This window comes from Phaseolus vulgaris, chromosome 4 (assembly GCF_000499845.2).
Source record: "Phaseolus vulgaris cultivar G19833 chromosome 4, P. vulgaris v2.0, whole genome shotgun sequence".
Classification (NCBI taxonomy): Eukaryota; Viridiplantae; Streptophyta; class Magnoliopsida; order Fabales; family Fabaceae; genus Phaseolus; species Phaseolus vulgaris.
In genome coordinates, this window is record NC_023756.2 from 39977058 (window position 1) to 39999896 (window position 22839).

Sequence of the window (22839 nt, forward strand, 5' to 3'; positions counted from 1 at the left end):
TCTTTATGGGAGTTATCTATTAGAAAATGTTCTTTTTTGTTTGTCTTAATGTTTTTATTTGATTGTTTTTTCATTTCTTTCTATTTAAACTCTCAATATTTAGTTTCTCATGCTATTCTTAGAAGTTTCTTTGTTTTTCTTTACGTGAATTTAGTTAATTTTCTATCTTTATTTATTTGTATTTTATTTTTTGATTTTATGTCATTTCTTATTTGGAGATCTTTGTCTCCTTCCATGCGTCGTTCAGTCGAGGGTTCAAGTCTACCAGTACCACCATGTGATCCATCATTTCTCTTCTCGGAGGGTTTTCGGGCGCTGACCTCCCTGCTCTCGAGATCGGCCCGTGGTGGAGTTTTTGTATATTATGTTGCTGCATTTTCATTTCAAAAATAATAAGTTCCTAAATGTAGAAAACTTACTAAGTATTTCTAAAACTCATAATGAAAATATAAGGTAAAGATATAAAGCATAGATGTATATTAACCATAACATTTATCAATAAAAAAATCTAAAACTCATATTTTATGTGGTAGGGCATGGTTTATCTAAAGTCTGGTACAATATATATAATCTAGATTCTACTTTTATCCTCCCAAGATAACTCTATATGTGTGTTTGAAAGGGGAAACATGCTATGAGTGAATATGTTGAATTGAACATGGGAAAAAGATTGATTAAGATGCTATGGTTTGATTCTCCCAGTAACTTCTCTCCCATGAGTCAACTTGTTGAATTGAACTTTCCTTTCTCTGTAATTCTGCGTACAAAGATGGAGGCTCAAAAGGGGCAGGCATGGTGCAAGGGTTGGTGTTTGCAGGACCCTTCACCAATGATTCCATCATAAATGCCTTTTTCAATCCTTCTGCTTCACAAACCATTGACTCCACACATAGTTCAGTAGCATTGCCACTAATGGAGGGTTTGTATGTAAATAGTTTAGCATATTCATTTAGGAGATGAAACATGTAGTCGTACACATAATCCATCTTCAACTCTTCTTGAATGAAGTCATTTGCAGCCTTTCCAATTTGAATTGCCTGATGAATTTCACAAATAACAATGGCTAAACATTGAGAATGTGTTCAAATATTCAGAGGTGAAAATTTTCAAGATTAATCTTAGAAAGCATATATATTCTGCAGAAAAAACAAAACTTGAAGATTACCCTTTGCTTGTTACTGTTCCCCCAATCTACAGCAAACTTAATGGACCTGCACTTGTCATCTTCCTTTATGGGCCAATAGTGGTGCAATGGAACGAGTCCTCTTGTGAAAAAATCATAGTAATGTGGTTTTACAAGTAGAGTGGTAGAGTCACATGCCAGGATATATTTTTCACTCACTGACCAAGCAGAACCTTCAATGTACAGCTTATATCTGCACAAATCATGAAGAAATTGAAACATGTCCAACAACAAAAAATGCATTACTACTGATAAATTGAAAATGTACTATTACACAAAATAATAAGAGGAGTTTAGAAATTGTCCCTTCCATACATCATTAAAAACACTCTTCCATGTTTAATTATACCTATGAGTGCATTGGCTTGCCAAGTCTGATTGCTTAAACCCTTGTTGTGATTCTCTTCCCCAATCCTGGATAATGTTCATTTGTCAAGAAGGAGAAGAGAATATATATCTATATATAATAATAAAGATAAAACAAAATGAGTGTAATTAAAGAGAGCTAAGAAGAATGATGATATATATACCTGAGCATATAAACGAGCATTCCAATCTTGATTTTCAGAAACATTGCATTTCATGAGGTCTTCTCTGGTTTCTGCAACAACTGGATTACCTTTCCAATATGCATAAGGCTCTCTGTTGAGCCATGGTATCTTCTTGTTCCCTTCTTTCAACTCTCCCAACAAAACTTGCCATGGCTTTATATTGACCTCAGCCCTATGCACCAATGATATACAATAATATGCCATCAATGCTAGCTAAATCGTTTTCTACTCAGTAAAAGCTTAGTTTATGTACCATGATGACAAGAACAGTAGAAGAAATAAGTGTAAGGGAGTTACCATCCCCAGAAGGACCAATCAGGAAAGACAATGTCCAAGGTATCATCATTCCCACAGTATCTAAACAATGGTGGTGGCTGCTGAGGAACAGGTCCACTATATTGATTAGCAGAAACCACAGGCCAATCCACACAATCAAACATGAGTTCCAAATCAGGCACTTTTCCAGGGTACCTCCTTAACAACTGCAAAATGCCCCACAATGTAAAAACATCCCTTGTTTGGAAGGCCTTTTCGTAGGTCTCCAAATAAGCCCTACCCTTCAATATCACCAGCTTGAAATTTGCTGTTGCCTTTGCCTTCTCCACCATCTCTTGTGTTATGCCTGTGTGGGCCCACGGTCTCAGGTCCTCGTGGATCCAGCGGAAGTAGTCAGGACACGTGGCAGATGAACGGCTCTGATCATCCTCTTGGATTGGGTTTTGGTTGGTGGGGCATGTTCCTGTGTTGTTGTATACATTGCAGTTCAAGGGAGTCTCTCGTTGAATCCTGAGAGGGATTGTGAAGGGACTTGTGGTGCTTAATGAGGACTTGGCAGATGAAATTCCAGAAAATATAAACTACACATAAGCCAAAGTGAATCACCACAAAGATACTACATGGTGTTAGTAGGGCAATTCTTGAAAAAATAAGAGATACCATAGATTTAAATACATTTTATGAATAATTAAAATTTATAAATTATGAAACTAAGTAAAATTGGAACACATATCTAAATTGTTATGATAGTTCCCATTTCAACTCATTGTAAATATGTGCATATTAAAATAAGTGTACAACAAAGAAAAGTAAGATATTCACTCACAACCTCTTTGCAAATATTTGCATATTAAAATAAGTGTCCAACAAAATAAGGATATTCATTGACAACCTCCCCCATTTCCTTTTTTTTATCAATTATAAATAAATTAAATTTATGGACACTTCAAGGATGTTTCAACCCTTATACAAAATCATTGAATTGTCTGCTCTTCATCATCCTCTGAGCCTGCCCTGCAAAATGGGTGCATCACACCACACAACACCGCAACATCCCCTTGGGAATAGAGTCCTACCCAAGTTTTACTCCCCTTTCTTGCCCATTAAGGAGAACCAAAGTATCCACCCATCATGCAACTTCCATGTATCAGGTGATTAGAGGTAATTATTCCATCTGATAACAACACCTTCAGATGCAGAAGAACACAGCCACATCACATGATTTGAGCCTCCCCTTTTACATACAACACTTGTGACACCTTGCGAGCCAAAACCAGAGAAAAGACTTATATTCAGGGTTAACTTCAGCTACATAATCAACCGTCTTTGGCCCTTTGCTTGTATCTACAAGTCATAACCATTTAGTGGCATTGACAGAGGCTTCCCGAAAACCGCCAAGACCAGAGACGAACAAACCACTGCAGTGAAAAAACTGGCAGCTACAGAGCATACCTAAGGTCTTGAACTTTTGATATCTGGTTCAAGAGTTGCTTCAGCTTCATTACCATTCTGTCTTAGTGTCTTTGCTTAAACAGGTTCAAACCAGCTCCAACAGTCCCGACAACCAGTACAAAACCAGCATGAACGCTGGGAACAAACCTGCATCAGCAGCACCAAAATCCAGCACTGTAATCTACACAACACCAGTCCATTCCATGACCACCTGCAGCACCTCCTTCCCCCTTCTACACAACTTGATTCCTCCGATACCCACTTACTTATAGCTTCTAATGCAAGACATTGGGTTCAGGACCCAATCCACTAAGGAGTAATTAAAAGAGTCTGACTTGTGTTTCATCCATAACCAAGATTTGAGTTGTGCTTGTTGAAACATTTCTTCTGCATCTACTGCACCTTGCTTGTGTTGGTGTTGAGGGAATAAAACAGAGCAAGATATTTGTGAACAGAAAATATATATTTTATTTCACTGCTGTTTTTCAAATAAGAATACAATCTCTCTAAATAGTCTTACAATAGACTTCTCAAATTCTACATTCTCTCTCATAAAACCTATACTATAATTTACATTTAAATCATAGTATAAAGGACATTCAAAAACTAGAATTAAAGATAATAATTATTGGCTATTCAGATGCTAAAATAAAATTGATGACGGCTGAAGGCTTTGAGTTTAATGCTAACAAATTCCCCCTTAAACTCAAACCTTTCATATTATTCATTTAGATTGTTGCTTTTCTGATTGTCATCGCTCACACTACCTCCAATATTTTTCTTCACTGCATCAATCCGTGCAGAATTTTGAATTGAATTACTTTTAATTTTCTAAACAAAATCTTCTCCACTTTCACCCTTTGAATTAAAAGGATTTAAGAAAGACTTTGACTTCAATGAGCTTCGAAGATAATGATTATACCATATTTCCCTTTCAGATGATGTCTCAACACCATTCCATTTATGGTCTTCTCCTAAGTCAAAACCATTATTTTCAAGTAAAACACATGAACCAAAAGGGGCTTTTAATTTGAATTGTAATTCATTCACCTTTTCTTTTTGTGTCAAAAGCAACAAATGGAGTTCTTCAACTTGATTGACTCTACTTTCCTTGTCTTTCTCCATATCAACATATTTTTCTTCCAATTTTGTAAACCTTTTTTTCAGGTTATCAAATTTTGCTTCAACACTCTCCAATAATTTTCCCATACTGAGAATATTATTCTTCAAGTCAAGTACATAAATTTCTGTGACATTTTCTTTGGATTTAAAGGCAATGTGCTCCTCCTCCATTGGATTGAGAGCAAAACTTTTTCCCTTCATTTCAACTTTAAACAAATCTCTGCCATCAACATCTTTGATTAAACAATGTTTATTTTCAAACATCACCTTATAGCCTTTTTCCAACAATTGACCAACACTCAAAAGATTTTGATCAATCTCTGGCACAAAAAGAACATATGTAATGATTTTTATACCTTTATAGCTTGTGATAGCTATTGTGCCTTTTCCTTTTACTGCAAGGTGTTCACCATTTCCAATCCTCACCCTTTTAATATCAGTAGTTCTCAATTCCTTGAAGAGTTCCTTGTCATGTGTCATGTGGTTGGTGCAGCCACTGTCAATTAACCAAGATGCACTTGAAATATTGCTGCAAAAACCAGTTGCAACGAAAAGTACATCCTCCTCCTCATTTGCAATTTGAGCATCTACATCTTGTTGCTCACTTTGGTTTCTACAAATGATTGCTTCATGCCCAAGTTGATTGCACTTGTTGCACTTAGCATCAGGTCTTCTCCAACACTTAAACGGTGGATGACCTAACTTGTTGCAATGCTTACAAGGAGGATAATTTCTACCTTTGTTTCTCCAGCCACCTTCATGTTTGACTAGTAAGGCTCCTTCTATTGCTCCATCTTGTCTCATGGCTCTCCTTTGTTCTTATGCTTGTAAAGCATTTAAGAGCTCTGCAACAGAAATCTTTGATAGGTCCTTTGTGTTCTCCAGGGTTGTTATGGTGGCTTCAAACCTCTCTGGAACTGTTACAAGCAGTTTTTCCACAATTCTTGAATCTTTTAACACAGATCCAAGCAACCTCACTTTGTTGGCAATGCTTAGAAATCTGTTCGAGTACTCTTTTACGGATTCTGACTCCTTCATTCTCTGCAATTCAAACTCTCTGATTAGATTCAGAGTTTGCATTCCACGAATCCTCTCTTCACCTTCATAGTCTGCCTTGAGGTAATCCCAGATTTATTTTGCTGACTTCAAGGACATTATCCTTGTGAATACCATAGGAGATACAGCTGCAAATAAACATGTTTTTGCCTTTGATTTCTTTATCGTTTTTTCCTTCTGTGATTTTATTTGTGCCACCGTAGGGTTTTCTGGAAGGGACTGAATTTCATAGTCCTCTTCTACAGCTTCCCATAAATTCAATGCTTCTAGGTAGGTCTCCATACGAACAGCCCACATTTCATAATTGTCTCCATCAAAGACAGGTGGTGCCATTACTGAAAAATTTAATCCTCCTTCCATTGGTGCACTCTACTAACCTCACAGATCCCTCAAGAAAATAGCTCTGATACCAATTGTTGGTGTTGAGAGAATAAAACAGAGCAAGATATTTGTGAACAGAAAATATATATTTTATTTCACTGCTGTTTTTCAAATAAGAATACAATCTCTCTAAATAGTCTTACAATAGACTTCTCAAATTCTACCTTCTCTCTCATAAAACCTATACTATAATTTACATTTAAATCATAGTATAAATGACATTCAAAACTAGAATTAAAGATAATAATTATTGGCTATTCAGATGCTAAAATAAAACTGATGATGGCTGAAGGCTTTGAGTTTAATGCTAATAGCTTGAACACTACTGAATTCCTATGGTTCCAAATACACCTGACTATTGCTGTCCAAACCCCTTTCCAAACCAGATTTTGATTATAACTAACCTGGAACAGGTGAAAACTCTCGAAGTGGGTCTTAATATCGTTATGTTGGACAAACAAAATACCAATCCACTTAAAGCACATGGACCAGACACGTGTTGCATATTTACAATCTAGGAAGAGGTGTTGACAAGATTCATCCTTGGTCTGGCATAAAGCACATAAGGTAGAGTTCATCAACACCTCTCTCCTACTCAAACACTCTCTAGTTGATAGTCTATCCATCAGAATTCTCCACGATATGGTCACCACACTGGGAAAGCCTTAGCCTTCCAAAGAGACTTGAACACATCAAGTTGAGGGCCTCTTCCATGTTTAGATAAGCATTCATAAGCGGAGTTCACAGAGAAACATCCCGCTTCATCATTCCCCACACCTGAACATCCTTCTCTTCTTTAAGCAAGATTGTCGTGGATATGTGCACTACAAGCTCTTCTACCAACGAGGATTCCCACTCAAATCTTTCACGCCTCCACTTTAAACGCCAACGCCAAACCGACTCGTCCCACTCACCTACCTCTTCCACCTTTTGCCCCTGGTTTAAAGACAAAGAATACAATCCAGGAAACAAAGTTTTGAGATTACAATTACCAACCCACACATCCTCCCAGAACTTTATTTTGTCTCCGCATCCTAATTTCCACCCAATTTCTTTGTGAAATCACCCTTCTCCTCCACCCTCCCTACAAACTTTAAGCAAGTCTCTCCACCACCACAATTGATGTTTGACCGGTGTTTGCGATAATTCTAGTTCTGAGTCATACTTCGAATCCAACAAATCCTTCCATTTCCCATTTTCATCTGATATATACCTCCATTTCCATTTAGCCAGGTGAGCAGCATTGAACTTTCGGATGTCTCTCAAACCCAATCCACCCTCCTCTCTAAGTTTACACAAAACTTCCCAGCTTACTCATGAAATAGCATATTTATATCATATTAGATAAATTCTCCAATTCGATACTTTTTTACTTATTTTTTACTCAATTATATCATAAAGTTCTTATTGACTTGAACGTTGTTGAATAATCTTATTAGATGAATAACCATTCGATTTCTATTATAAAATTCTAACACCCTTTATAGAAGAAGTTGATTCACGAGAACATCCACATCAAATTACTCCAACTTATTCTCAAACAATAAGTATTAACAGTATTTATCTTTTTCACATATACAGAACTTTTAGATACAATATCATCAATTAAAAAATATGTATTGAAATTATTGTAATGCTATCTGAAGTAAACTTTTTTGAGTTGTTGTTGTTGTAGAGCTCACGAAAGTTGAGTGGCTTTCTTTATGAATGAGTGAAAAAATTTCAGAATCCTTATTAAATTTATTTACTTATTTAGTCAAGACTAATCATTATTGGAATCTTTCACATTTTATAAAAAAAATCTTACAATTTTTTGTAAAATATTCATATAAAATGTCACATAGATTATGAAAATTTCTGATAGGGAATAAGGATGTGAAATAGACGATGCAACTTATATAAAAGTTGATTACATATTTTCACCAATTTAGCTTAATCTAACCTCAATTACTCTTTCCTAGCTATTTGGACTAGTTGAATGAATTAGTTAAATAATTTTTATAATAAGTACATAATCAATGAAGCTCCTCCAACAAGGTAAAACAAAATCTACGTGGATATGATGCAATCTTAGTTTGTATCTTCATTTGTAGATTCTTTTTTTTTATTTGATTCGAATATCTTTTATGAATGATGAACACTATTGTGGAAGCATGAAGAATTGTAGAAATTTGGAAGAGATAAAAATTATGACGATCAATCTAAGTGAGGTTATGCCAACATTACTAGGAGGAGTCTAGCAAGAAGACAACTCTAGAGACACTACAAGAAATAAGAAAAATAGTGTAGGTCTTTGAGAGACACAAACAGGAAAAAGCCCACGCAAAATTGCTTTTAGCGTAGGTTCAGCGTCAAACATAAAATGGAAGCTAATACCTTTGACGCTAACACTCTAGCGTGGGATTGAGTGGTGGACGTAATTAGAGTGGGCTAAACCTACGCAAAATGGAAGCAATTTGAGTGGGCTAAACCTACGCAAAATGGAAGCAATTTGAGTGAGCTAAAACTACACAATGTGGAAGCAATTTGCGTGGATTAAAACTACACAATGTGGACATATTTTCAGTGGGTTAAACCTACGCAACGTGGACGCATTTTGCTTTAAATTAGTGTGAGTGTAGCCTACACTTCTTGGACACTGGGAGGAGTCTAGCAAGAAGACAACTCTAGAGAGAACTTTGAATAAGTAAAAGTGTCTCAAATTGGACAACATTTCATTACTCTAATCAAAGTTATAAAAACATGTACAAGAGACTACTATTTATAGGAAAAAGTCTCTCAAAACCTCTCAAATGAGAGTGTGAGAAGTGTCACCACCTTATTGGTGCAAATCCTCTTCATTGGAAGAGTGACAAATGGCAAGCCTTCATTTAATGGAGAAGACATGTAGAGCATCATGTCTTCCTTACCTATATTTCTATTTGCACCCCTCTTTTACTATTTTACACTTTACTTTCTCTCTTATTTACACCATACTCTACTTTGGTACAAGGCCCAATATTTCCTAACTACTTTATACAATTTTTACAAGGCTAAAAAGAAGAAAAAAACTTTACAATCTCTCTAGTAAGTCTCGATCATCGTCTATCTTATTAGCCAAAAGTTTCAAGATTGGATGATTTTCATCAAGATATTATGCAATTTGAAGTTATATCACAAGAATACAATATACGAACATAAAATTTGAATATCATTATAAAATTTAGAAAGAATAATAAGTATAACACTCTTTATATGACTAAAGTATAAGTTTTTTTTTTTTACAACAGGAGTAATTTCTAACATATTTGATAATTCTCCACATCTCACCCCATATTCACTAGCACAAAAAGAGTGTTTGACAACTTTAAACCCTAAACGTCTATAAACACCTGTTCAAATGGAGCGTCGTCTAATAAAATGCAATCACAATTTTAAAATTAATATAATTATATAGACGACAATTCAAGATAAAAATGTAGTCTATAACACATAGGTTACGATTATTCATATAAATCGCAGTCTGCTAACAATTATCGTCTATAATTTTATTATAGACTACTGTTTCAAAACTATAAATAACATGTACACTACAGTTCTAAAATTGTTGCTTAAGTACTTTAAAAAACGCTATTTAAAAACATTTTTGCAATTCTCACATCTTATCATCTTATTAATTTTTTTTAATAATATATTGGTCAATGTTTTTTGTTTTTTACAAGTTATAAAATATGATTGAGTGACGTATAAGAGAAAATGGTGAGATAATGAGGGTCAACTTTCTGTTAGAGGAATTATATAGTATGAAATTTTACAAAATAATAAAACATATAGTGTATCAATCGATACCAGACGAGCTAGTCTCGGACTTGGTGATCGACCGACCGAGTCAAAGTACACCTCAAGTCACGCAATACATAACAGTAACGACAATTATAATAGCACTTAATGAGTCACATTCATATCCCGGAATATATGAGAAATATCTCCAACAATTGTTGAGATTTTATCTTGAAAGAATCATTATCGCCTCCATGCGATCATAATTATTATAGCCCGTGTTATCAGAATTATTATCGTCCCAACATAATTTTTGTTATTTAAATATGTTATGATTTAAATCTGTTGAGAGCTTATCTTGAAAATAACAAATATAATTGTTGTTATTTAAATATGTTATAATTATCATCATTCAAATCTATTGAGATTTTATCTTGAAAATAACAAATATAATTGTTGTTACTAAAATCTGTTATGATTATCATCATTTAAATTTGTTGAGATTTTTATCCTGAAAAATAAAAAAAAACATAATTTTTGTTGTTTAAATCTGTTATAATTAAATATGTTGAGATTTTTTTATCCTGAACGAATTATTATCGTCATGTGCGATTAGAATTATTGTCGCCTTGTGCGATTAGAATTATTGTCGCCTCATGTGATTAAAATTATTATCACTTTGTGCTATTATAATTTTTATTGCCCCGTGCTATCAGAATTTTTATCGTCCTAAGATAATTGTTTTAATTTAAATTTGTTATGATTATCATTATTTAAATCTGTTGAAATTTTATCCTGAAAGAATTATTATCGTCTCGTGCAATCATAATTATTATTGTCTCAATTTATCTTGAAAATAACAAACAAATTGTTGTTAGGATTATCATCATTTAAATCTATTGAGATTTTATTTTATCCTGAAAATAACAAACATAATTGTTGTTATTTAAATATGTTATGATTATCATCATTTAAACTTTTTGAGAGATTATTCTCGTCAAAAAAGACGAATTGGAGGAGTTCAAACAAAACTCTATAAATAGAACATGAATTCCAAAAATAAGATAAGTATTACTCTATGGAAGACATACTTCATTGACATATTTTATCCTCTTACCCACTTGATTGTTGGAATATTAGCAACATGTGGAATCTAAGGAGGGTTCTTAACCGAGAAGGTTTTAACGAGGTACTTTACAAGTATATATTATATTTTTGCTTATACGGTTGAATAGAAATCCTACCGACCACATTATCTCCCCGAGCGACCATGATAAATTATCGCCCCGAGTGATCAACAAATTATTATCACCTCGCACGATCAACAAAATGTTATCACTCCGTGCGATCCGTATAAATTATTATCTCCATGTGCGATCAAAATAGTATCGCCTCGCGAGATCAGCAAAATGTTATCGTCCTGAGCAATCCGCATAAATTATTATCGTCCCGCGCGATCAACAAAATGTTATCACCCTGAGCAATCCGCATAAATTATTATTGTCACACGCAATCAACAAAATGTTAATCTAAACTTTATTTGATGAAAAAGGCCACTAATAGGAGTTAAAAATGTAAGGAACCCTTCGCCCTGCGTGATCCGCATAAATTATTATCGCCCCGTGCGATCAACAAAATACTATCGCCCTGAGCGATCTGCTTAAATTATTACCGCCCCAAGTGATCAAAAAAATATTATCGCCCCGCGCGATCCGCATAAATTATTATCGCTCCGCTCGATCAACAAATTACCCCGAACGATCAACAAATTACTATGGCCCCGTGCGATCAGAATTATTATCGTCCCGTGCCATCATAAATATTATTGTCCCATGCGATCAAAATTATTATCGTCTCGTGCGATCAGAATTATTATTGTCCCATGCGATCAAAAATATTATTGTCTCGTATGATCATAATTATTAACGTCCTGTGCAATCAAAGAATTATTATCGCCCATTGCAATAAAAAAACACGCATCACATCTTTGACAAATATTAAGTACGCCCAACAGTCACATCTCTCCTTAGAAAGCGCAAACAACCATTGTAAAGGTGATGAGAGGAAGAGAGAGAAAATGCAAGGTCCAGAGAAGAAAAAGGTAGAATAGTGTTTTTCTAATATATCAGTGCATGGATACATTAATGTATTTATAGTATGAAAAGCCAAAGTGCTTTAAACTGAGGCAAAGAGAGTTACGTAGTTAGTTACGTAATGCAGAGAGAGTTGCGTAGTTAGTTATGTAATGAGTTCATTAACAGTCCCCCTTAAACTTAGGGTGGGTAGATCAAGAACCCTAAGTTTACGTTTGAAACTGTGAAATGAAGCACGAGAGACAGGTTTGGTGAGGATATCTGCGACTTGAAACTGGGTTGGAAGGTGAAGAAGGATGAGACATTTGTCTTGGACATAGTCCCTAACAAAATGCAAATCCAACTCAAAGTGTTTAGACCGGGAATGCATCACAGGGTTTGCAGCAAGCTGAGCAACTCCCATATTGTCAGAATAAAGGTGTGATGTAGAAGCGGAAAGACGGAGTTCAGCCATTGGAGACTTGATCTAGAGAATATTCGCAAGAGCATTTGCAACACTTTTGTATTTGGCCTTAGTGCTACTGCGGGAGACAACCTTTTGTTTCTTCGAGGACCAAGAAATAAGGTTGCGGCCAACATAGATGTAGTACCCTAGAAAAATTTGTGGTCATCAAGATCAGTGGTCCAGTCTGAGTCACTGAATTCAACAACCGAGTAGTTTGGAGAAGGATACAAACGTAGACCTTGTGTTGTAGTGCCTACAAGGGACTAAAGAATATGTTTAACTGTAGTTCAGTGTGGGAGTTGTGGATTGTTCATGAATTGGCAAACTCTGTTGACAGAGAAGGAGAGTTCAGGACGAGTGAGTGTAATGTATTGAAGAGCGCCAACAACTTAGCGGTAGAGAGTAGGATCTACAACCGCGACAGAAGCATCAGCAACGAGACGAAAGGAGGAGACGATGGGTGTAGGTTGAGGTTTGGAGTCGAGCATGTGGACACGCTGAAGAAGATCGTGAATATATTTATGTTGTGAAAGATGAAAAGTATTATTAGGGAGCCATGTAACTTCAATTCTGAGAAAGTAATGGAGTGGACCAAGGTCCTTTAACCCAAAAATTTTGTTGAGGTTGTGAATGAAATCCTGCACCAGAGGTTTAGAGCTACCAGTGATGAGAATATCATCAACATAGACTAATAAAAAAATTGTGTCAGTAGGTGTGAAACGAGTAAACATTGAGATATCACTTTTGGAGGATGAAAACCCATGCGAACAAGTGTGGTTGAGAGTTTTTGAAACCAAGATCGAGGAGCTTGCTTGAGACCATAGATGGCTTTGTTGAGACGACAGACAAGAGATGTATCAGTGCTGGAAAATCCTGGAGGTTGGTGCATGTAGACAAGAAAATCAAAGTCACCGTGAAGAAAAGTGTTGTTAATATCAATCCGATGAATTGGCCAAGAGGAAGATAACACAATGGTGAGAACTAAGCGAATAGTAGTGGGTTTAATACCAGGACTAAACGTATCTATAAAATTCTAGCCTTCGTGTTGATGAAATCCTTTTGCTACCAAGCGTGCCTTGTATCGTTGTAGAGAGCCATCAACATTATACTTCTTTTCGAACACCCATTTGCACCCAACAACATTAGAAGTTGGAGAAAGAGTAGTCAGGGTCCAGGTATTGTTTTGCATAAGGGCGTCATATTCAGCTTGCATCACGTGAAGCCAATGAGGTTAAGTCAGTGCTTGTTTATACGTTGAGGGTTCAGGAAAATCAATAGAGAGAGAGGATTAGAAAGCTTTGGGCTTGAAAATGTCATCCTTAGCACGAGTAATCATCGAGTTAACATTAAAATTAGAGGCAGTTGTTGGCGTCAAGGAAGCAGTGGAGATCGGAGGTGAAGGTGCATAAGACAGCGGAGATGGCAACTCAGGAGAGAGACAGAGGAAGGTGATGTTGAAGGAGGAGCATAAATAATAGTAAGCACAAGTGAAAAAGTAGAAGAATTAGTGTTGATATTGGCAGAACTCGTGAAAAAACTATTAGGCATAGAATATAGAAAAAAGAATTCACTAAAGAGCACATTGCGTGAATAGATAAATTTGCCATACGATGTTAAGCATATAGAGCCTTTACAGTTAGAAGCATACCCAAGAAACAAGCATAAAGACAAACGAAACTCAAATTTGTGTTGATTATATGGGCGAAGCAAAGGATAACAAACGCATCCAAAAACTTTCAGAATGGTATAATCAAGTTTGCGAGAAAAGAGCATTTCATACGGACTAAGATTATGTAAAACAGGAGTGGGTAAGATATTAATAGTGAAAACTGCATAAGAAAAAGCTTCACCTAGAAATGCAGAGGTAGAGAGGTAGCAACAAGGAGAGCTAAGCCGATATCAACTATGTGGCGATGTTTGCGTTCAACCGAACCGTTATGTTGCTGGGTGTGAGGACATGTGAGTCTATGAATGATGCCATATGTGTTTAAGAGTTTGGTTTTCAGCAAGAGCTTTAAATTTTAGAAAAACAGAAGTAGCTTGAGATTTGTGTGAAATGAGATAAAACCATGTGTATTTAGAAAGAGCATCAACATAGTACAGGGAACCATTAGTGGAGGCTACATGAGAGGGGCCCCAAATATCAACAAACACAAGTAGTAAAGGAGCTATATAAGTAGTATGGGACGAAATAAAAGGAAGTTGATGAGTTTTGGCTTGTGCACAAGAGTCACAAAAAGAAACATCAGTATTACATGAAATATTGTTGGAACGCATAACAAGTTTCACTATTTTAGATGAAGCATGAACAAGACGTTTATGCCAAAGATCATAACTATGCAAGTAGAAGTATAGGAAGTAGCATTAACAGAGGAACATAAAGGTCTATGTAAAGTGCGAAACACGTAAAGACCATCATGAATCCTTCCTTGAAGAATAATCTACTTGGTAACTTAATTTTTAACACGGCAATGGTTAGGAAAAAATTCAAAAAAGACACCATTATCACGTGCAAATTGAGAAATGCTGAGAAGGTTCTTGTTAATACATGGTACATGTAGAAGATTATTAAGAGTAAAAAGATGATTTGAAGAAGAATTACATAGAGAAGTATAACCAACACTGTGAATAAACATACCTGAACCATTACCAAGTTGAACATTCTCAGAACCATTATAGATTTGTTTCTTGTTGAAAACAATAGGATCATTGGTGATATGATGAGTAGCTTCTGTATCTGGATACCATAGAGGATCACTCACCATGGAAGGAGTACCCAGAATAGATGGTTCAGGATCATGAAGAGGTTGTTGAAAAGAAGATGTATTAGCAGTTATGGGTGAAGAAGAAACAGCGTCAGACTGGGTCTAGCATGTTAAAGTTGTGTAGCCAAAATTGAAACATAGCTGACACTGAACCCGTGGTTGAGAAGATGAAGAAGGAGCACCAGATCTCCAAGAATTAGGGAGAGGGGGACGAGAATAATTATGACGCTTTTGGTGAAACGGTGCACGAGAGGAAGAACGACCTCCTCGCGAAGAAGATTTAGAAGACAACGAGGGTACCCAACCAGTGGAAGAGAAATGCACTTGAGCAGGAGATGAATCAAGAAATTTGTGTTTATCAAAGCGATCTTCTTGAGCCAAAAGCAAAGACTCAATATGTTGAACCGTGTAAGGATCAAGCAGTGAGGTGATAGATGTGACGAAGTTGTCATATTCTTCAAGGAGACCATCAAGAATTGAATCTATATGGTCTTCGGCAGAGATTGGAGAGCCAATAGAAGCAAGAGAATCAACCACACACTTGAGAGAAAGGAGATACGTGGAAAAAATACGTTGACGTTTCTAAGTTTTAAGTTGAAGTTTTCGTTGACGAACCTTGGCACGTGTATGCGAAGCATAATAGACAGTGAGTTTATTCCAGATAAGATGCACAGTGCAGAGACCAACCATAGGGGTTAACATGGAGGTGGACATAAACGCAAACAGTCAGGCAACGAGGAGATGCTCTTGCTATTTGTGCAGAAGATATGCAGGATTAACATAACCATAATCATGGGTGAGATGTTTGGGCAGCGTAGAAGAGGAAGTCAAGAAATGGAGAAGATCAAGCCCTTCAACCAGAGCAAGAATCTATTGGCGCCAAACAAGAAATTCTCATCATTAAATTTTAGTGTGATAGGGGTGGAGAAGGTGTGAAGCGATGGGGAGGAATGGGAAGTGGAAGAAGAAGAAGAGGGAGACTTGGCTGAAACAGAGGAAGGAGACGTTGCCATAGTGAAAAAAAAAAATCACCAGCTCTTGATACCATGTAAAGGTGATGAGAGGAAGAGAGAGAAAAGGAAAGGTGCATAGAAGAAAAAGGTAGAACATTGTATTTCTAATATATCAGTGCATGGATACATTGGTGTATTTATAGTATGAAAATCCAAAGTTCTTTAATTTGAGGCAAAGAGAGTTACGTAGTTAGTTACGTAATGCAGAGAGAGTTACGTAATGGGTTCATTAACAACCATTTTACAAATCTTTAGAATTTAATCTCTTCGAGCCTAGGAACAAGTGTATTGGTCAGTATCGGGGGAACCAGTCTCAGGCCTAGTGACCGACCAACAAGTCAAAGAACACTTCAAGTTACGTAATAAATAACAGTAACGACAGTTACAATAACACTTAATGGGTCACATTCATATCCTGAAACATGCGAGAAATATTTCCGACAAATTAGCTAAATACTGATTAACTAAAAGAGCTAAATATTGATTAACTAAAATATGTTATAAATATTCTTCAGATATTCCAATATACCAATATATATCCCTATTAATCAGGTATCACAATGAATATTAGTCAATAACTGATATCTGACCCATCATGGCAAGAACCCATAATCAACACTATAAATAAAACTTTTTGTGAAAGTGTAAGGGACACTTTAATCGACTTTATAATATACATTCTTTATATATATTACTTACTTGAGTGTGAGAATACTTTTTTCAGGTCTATTCCGATCAAACTTCGATAACAAAAAGATAAAACTTAAAGGAAAAAGTAAAAAAATTATTGGCACATAAACAATTATGTAACCAGTTCCATATATTATTTAAATCATCTTTATCCATAGAGATACATATTGTGTTTCATGAAACTTACGCAGAAATAGTCAAACAAACCCCAAAATAAAAACAACGACGTATTATCCACGTACCTCTTAGAGAGTTGAAGTAGGAAAACGCAAATGTAGCGCTGTAAATGACCTACTTAAAAGCTTTGAATAGGTTAAAAAAAATAGAAAAGTGAAAAGAAGACAAAGCTTCCCTTAACATATGGTAAATTAATAACATATGTACAACAAAGTTATGGGTCCAATGAAATTTACGTGCATGAAACAGGTGGCGCAAACTTACAAGGCACGTGATCCCTTACAATCAAGAATTGGTTCCCTTTTTTGGGTGTCATAAAGTTTTTAAGGACACGTGGTCACCAAAGCAAGAGTAAGATTTCTTATAATTCACGTTCTTTGGAACCGACACTAGCGGCGTTTATTTTGGTGAGACCATGGAAATGGAAATTTCTAGCAAAAACACTAATGATTTCAAGGAAAAATTTAGCACATTTTTTTAATATATTCTGTTTGATGTATTGAAGATTATTAAAAGAGACATTGTCTCGTAGGTCTTCGACAAAATATAGTTTTAAATAGTTTAAAAGTTGAGATAAATGACAGTTTAAATATGTTAACCAAAACATTGTTTAAGGGTAAAATTGTGACGGAGTATCAATATCTAAAGCTGACAATACTTTAATTTGCAGTGATTGTCTCTAGCGATGCTATATCTCGGACTTGAGGTCGAAACATTGGCATCGTCTGTAGGAATTGTAAACTCTTTCCCTTAACCCTCAACGGGAGACTATTATTCTAGTACGACCAAAATATAGTCATACATCGCTTAGAAATCGAAGTCCAAAGCAGCTTAAATACTTTCCTCCCTTAATCCATAAAAAACCCACAAAAGTGTCTTTTAAGGACAAAACTGTGAAAGAACGCCGATTTCTAAAACAAACAATATATTGATTGTAATGATTCACCCTAACTATGTTAAAACAAACAATATATTGATTGTAATGATTCACCCTAACGTTAATTTTCCGATATCAAAATCAAAAATGTAAAATTCAATACATTAATGAAGTTCCGTTGTCAAAATTTAACGTCGTTCAATTGTTTTCTAGTTAGTCAAATTTTTGGACCATTTAGATACTGAATCCCCCTAGCGATAAGCTACCACGAGGAGAGTTTGTATTTTTTGTTTTGTTTCTCACTTAGGTTTTCTACTTTGGTAGCGAGGTCTAAACCTACCACATCTATATTTCACTTTCCATTACACCTAAATTAGTTGACATACTTCTCTTTTCCACATTTATTATCAATATTTTTTATTATAAGTTTTTCTTAATTTAATTACTTTCCAACATCAATGATCAATCATTTATGACTAGTATATATAAGTCTCATCTTAGATTTAAACAAGTCTAAAAGTTTATTTTCTAAAATAATAAAAGTTTAGAAAAGCTTAATCTTGTTATTATTCAAATGAACTTTATTAAATAATAATGAAATTTAAGTTTAATTTAATTTTATAAAATTTATAAAATTGATTTAATATAAGATTTTTAACATATATATCTAATGTCGAGACTTGAAAACGGTAAGACTATATATTTATAAATGATTGGATTAATCTAACATATTATTTTAAATAAATTTTAAATAAATAATATATTAAGAAGTGAATTTTAGATCTAATTCAATCTTACAAAATTAGTTTATAAGTTTACATTCACTTATATATTATAAAATATTTTTATTTTTAATTGATATGTTTTGTGATTAAATTTTTCTGAATAAAATTATGTGTAGTCTATATACACAATGTTTAAATAAATTTATCTATAACTAATTAGAATTATTGGTGGGTATAAGTCTAAGAGAAGAAACGACAATGCCTTTTGGTGGTTTGTTCACCGATGCATGCCAAGGGCCAAGGGAATTCACACACGCCTAAGGAATTGCCCAACGTGTCTCTGTTTCAGAGAGAACCGTGACGTAACAAGAGCATCCAATAACGTTAAAAATAGCACACACATTGATCCAATCAACGTAGGAGGTAAAAGGATAACAATAACGATAATAATATCAATAATAATTAGGAAGAACACTCACTTCTGTGTCAATCACGCGCGTGTAAGCCAACGCGCCGACGATCAGCACGACGGGGAAGAGGAGAGCCGCCGCTGATCGCGGCAGCGATTTCATGACCGGCCAACAGATTCCATCCTTATTGGAATGACGAAAATGCCCCGATCCGCTGTACTCTTGCATCGGCGTCACTACAATTTCGTCGTTCTCTCTCATCCTCTGTTTCTTTGCCTCTGTTTTTGTCCCTGCGCCACTTCACTCTTACCCTTTTCAAGTTTTCAGCTTCTTTTAAATGGTTTTAAATGGAAAGTTTCAAAGCTGAAAACTTTGGAATGGGTCTTCAATTGGGTCGGTGAGTTTTACCCAATTGGATTATCTCTATATTGAAGAAGAAGAAGAACAACAACAACAGAGAAAACTTAGTCCATGTTGCATAAATGTGCATAGCATATATAATGGTTGTTTAAAAGTGATTACTGAAAAGCCAAAAACCACGTCTGATTTGCTATAAAACGTAGATTTATAACTACTACTTTTTGAATAAACTAGATAAATCACATATGAAACTGTGCTACAAAACGTGAAACTTGTAACTAATGTGGGGTGTGTGAAACAAAAGACAGATCATGAGAACCGACACAAAGAGAAACATAACAAACCTGAGATTTTTCTTGTGTTGTGTAGATTGGAGTTGAGTATATGTGAATCTAAGAAAGGTGTTTAACTTTATTACAAAAGTGAGGGCATGTAGATGAAAGAAAGATCAAAGGTGAGAGAAACATATAAAAAATTTAACATGAAAGAGAGAGAGGAATGAATGAGTGAGTGTGGATTCACCATGGAAAGGGAAAAAAAAGCTATGAATCTCGTGAGCACACTGCTGTGTGGGTTTGTCTCAGTGGTTGTTATATACGGTGCTATGAATTATGTGAAATGTGAAATGAGACAAATTAAGAAAAAGGGTCATTTTGCAAATCTTTCTTTGATGGCCACAATTTGGAAAAGAAGTGCACACATGTTGCAGTTTCATACTTGCTGGTTTTGGGAATTTTTTAATTTTTTTTACCTCCATTTTGTTATTCCTTTTTCTCTCGAAAGAGACCATTTTCCATAATTCGACAAATTTAACGTCTTTGTCACTTGAAACAATTTTTTAGTTTTTTCCATCCTTAGAATTCTCGAAACAATTTTTTAGTTTTTTCCATCCTTAGAAATCTCCAAATTTTTTCATGATTTTGTGATTGTAGTAGTCCAACAAGTTTTCACTGTGAGTTTTTCGCATAATGATTATTTTTCTTTGATTCACCGTAATAGTAAATGTGCCTGAATATTCATGGGATTTTAATTGGTGTGAAGATTGGTTGTGCTTTCCTTCTATTACCATACCAATTATGTGCATTCATATTGGCTGAACATTAGAATCAATTGTAATTCCACAATTAAAAAACATAAATAAAATTAAGAAATCTCTTCTTTAGTAATTTCTTGTAATAATTGATTTCAATTTTCATTTTTCATTTATTTTACTATAATAGTCTTTTTATTGTCATAACATTAATCACAGTGCATTTAAAGTTCTCGTATTATTTTAAAATTGTTTCCAAAAACTTATGCTAACATTAATTGGTAAGAAGATGCACAAAGTTTCTTTATTATTATGTTATCACATTTAACAATCATTTTAACCGTGTTTCAATGAGCCACCATGACTTAATTCTTCATATTACGGTAATTTTATCAAAATGGTGCAGTTTTTTTTTAATTTTATCAAATGCAAAGCATTGGTCAAAATTGACAATGTTGTAAGCAAGATCAATTAATTAATCATAAAATTGGACATGGATTGACTATTTCTCTCTTAATTAAAATTGTCAATTCGGTTTGCAAGTTCAATTGATTTTTTTTTTTTCAAAAGAAATGACAATTAATAACCCTAAACCATAAAGTTGAAGTTTAAAATTACTTTTTTTTGTAATAATTTTAAATAAATTGAGTTAAAAATGAATTGTGTGATAAATTAAAAATATTTACTATTTTTTAAATATTGTTAAAGTTAAAAATACACTTATAAAAAGGTGATATGATTTATGTATAAATATTTAGATTATATAATATATGAAAGTATAAATTATATAATATGTAAAAAGTAATAATATACATGTATTTATGTAAAATAAATGTATTAAAAAATAAATTAAAATATTGAATAGAAGTCATTAAAAGAAGATGATATTAAAATATTTGATGAGAACAACTTTACAAAGGATGATTCTACTGTCTAGATGGACAATTTCCTCTGTTGTGACCTTCATTGCGACAGTAAGAACATTTTTTTGGCTTGTTTTGAATTGGTTGATCCATTTCATTATGTAAACGAGTTGTAATTGATCGTCCCGAGTTTTTACATCGCATGTGGGGGTCAGGTATGAAATTTGGCCCAGTATAAGTAGACCAATAATCCTCATTTCGAACGAGATGGAATTCAACTTGATATGTCTTTCTAATCGTGTGGAGGCTGTAAACCGGATCAATGAATGTCGTCATTTGTAAATGACAAGAGGAACAAAGGGCAATAACGTGACGATAAGGAAGTCAAATAGCTTGGCACACCACCAATCATTTAATCTAACTGTATATAACGAAGCTCGTCAACCATGTTGGGGGATGGCTAATTCTTGGACATCAAATTAAGAATTTTCTACATTAAACCTTTCCACAAAACACATAGTCGAATCTTGTTGATTTTTTCTAAATAAGGTTGTGATATCTTCTGGATAATAATGACTTGCACGTAACATGGTGTCTATTTTGAAGGCTCGCTCAACAAACCATGTTTTTATTTTTTCGAAAGTTTCCTTAACCAAAGCAGAAGGTAAGGAATGAGCTCTCATAAGCACGAAGTTAATGCTTTCCATTAAATTTGTGCTATCTATCTAGAAAAATGCTTGCTTGAACTCATATCACATAACTGATAGCTTTGCCTGTACTGTGGGTTGTTTCATCTCATAAGTTGTCATAAAGAAGTAAATGAAATTAGTTAAATGGTAAAATGTCGTAATTATCTATGAGAGAAGGTAAACAATGTTATTACCCATGTTAATCAACTGTCATTTGAGCTCAGCATTTTTTAATTTTCTGTTGAAATTCGATGCGATATGGTGTATGCAATACACAGAAACGAGGTTGTCTCCTTCCCATCTAACTTCTTCAGATTGTAATGCTGAAATTATACTGGTTCTTCTATCAGTCATCATGCACAAATTTGGCAGAGGTGTCACATATTGTCGCAATAATTCGAAGAACCAAATTAAAGCCTCCCGAGTCTCGCCTTCAACAATCGCAAACACCAAAGCAAGAGCTTTCTGTTTTCCCAACCAAGCTTTTCTATATGTGATGGTATAGCCATACAGATTTTTTATTTCTGCAATTAAGCTTTTAATTGGGACCGAAGGGTTTGCTTTTACTGAAGTCAGCACCATGGACGCAATATGGGTTGAGTCCAAATTAACATGGTATGCCGAAAGATTTGTTGACAAACAACTATGTTGTGCATCAATTTTATTTATCTCCCATTGACTTCGGATTTTACTAAAAGATGCACGTAATCTCCATTGTCACCCTCCATCATGATGTATGCACCGAGCCACATATTTGTCTAACGACAACAAATTTGTAATCGTTGTCTATGTAGTATTGTTTTATGGCATTCAATTTCGCCTCCTTTGACATGAAAGACATGTGTTCATTGAAGTCGTGATTAATGCTATGTTCGGATTGACTGCTAGATAGATAGCTATGTGGAATAACCGTCATAATCGT

General features: G+C 34.7%; 1 protein-coding gene across 1 annotated transcript; it reads right to left on the reverse strand.

The window, feature by feature from the left end:
- Window positions 1–475: 475 nt before the first annotated feature.
- LOC137837635 (uncharacterized) lies at window positions 476–19938 on the reverse strand. Its single transcript, XM_068646702.1, has 8 exons — window positions 19858–19938; window positions 19680–19744; window positions 19045–19398; window positions 2032–2591; window positions 1714–1906; window positions 1533–1597; window positions 1166–1376; window positions 476–1037 (listed from the first exon to the last, which is right to left on the reverse strand). The coding sequence occupies exons 3-8, from the start codon at window positions 19234–19236 to the stop codon at window positions 675–677; spliced, it is 1584 nt and encodes a 527-aa protein (XP_068502803.1). The 5' UTR covers window positions 19237–19398; window positions 19680–19744; window positions 19858–19938; the 3' UTR covers window positions 476–674.
- Window positions 19939–22839: the final 2901 nt, after the last annotated feature.

Coding starts and splice junctions, on each gene's coding strand:
- LOC137837635 (XM_068646702.1), bottom strand. CDS start 19,236: ATGAGAGAGAACGACGAAATTGTAGTGACGCCGATGCAAGAGTACAGC. Junction 2,592..19,044: donor CGCGCGTGATTGACACAGAA/GTGAGTGTTCTT, acceptor GCTTATGTGTAG/TTTATATTTTCTGGAATTTC. Junction 1,377..1,532: donor GCAAGCCAATGCACTCATAG/GTATAATTAAAC, acceptor TGATTTGTGCAG/ATATAAGCTGTACATTGAAG.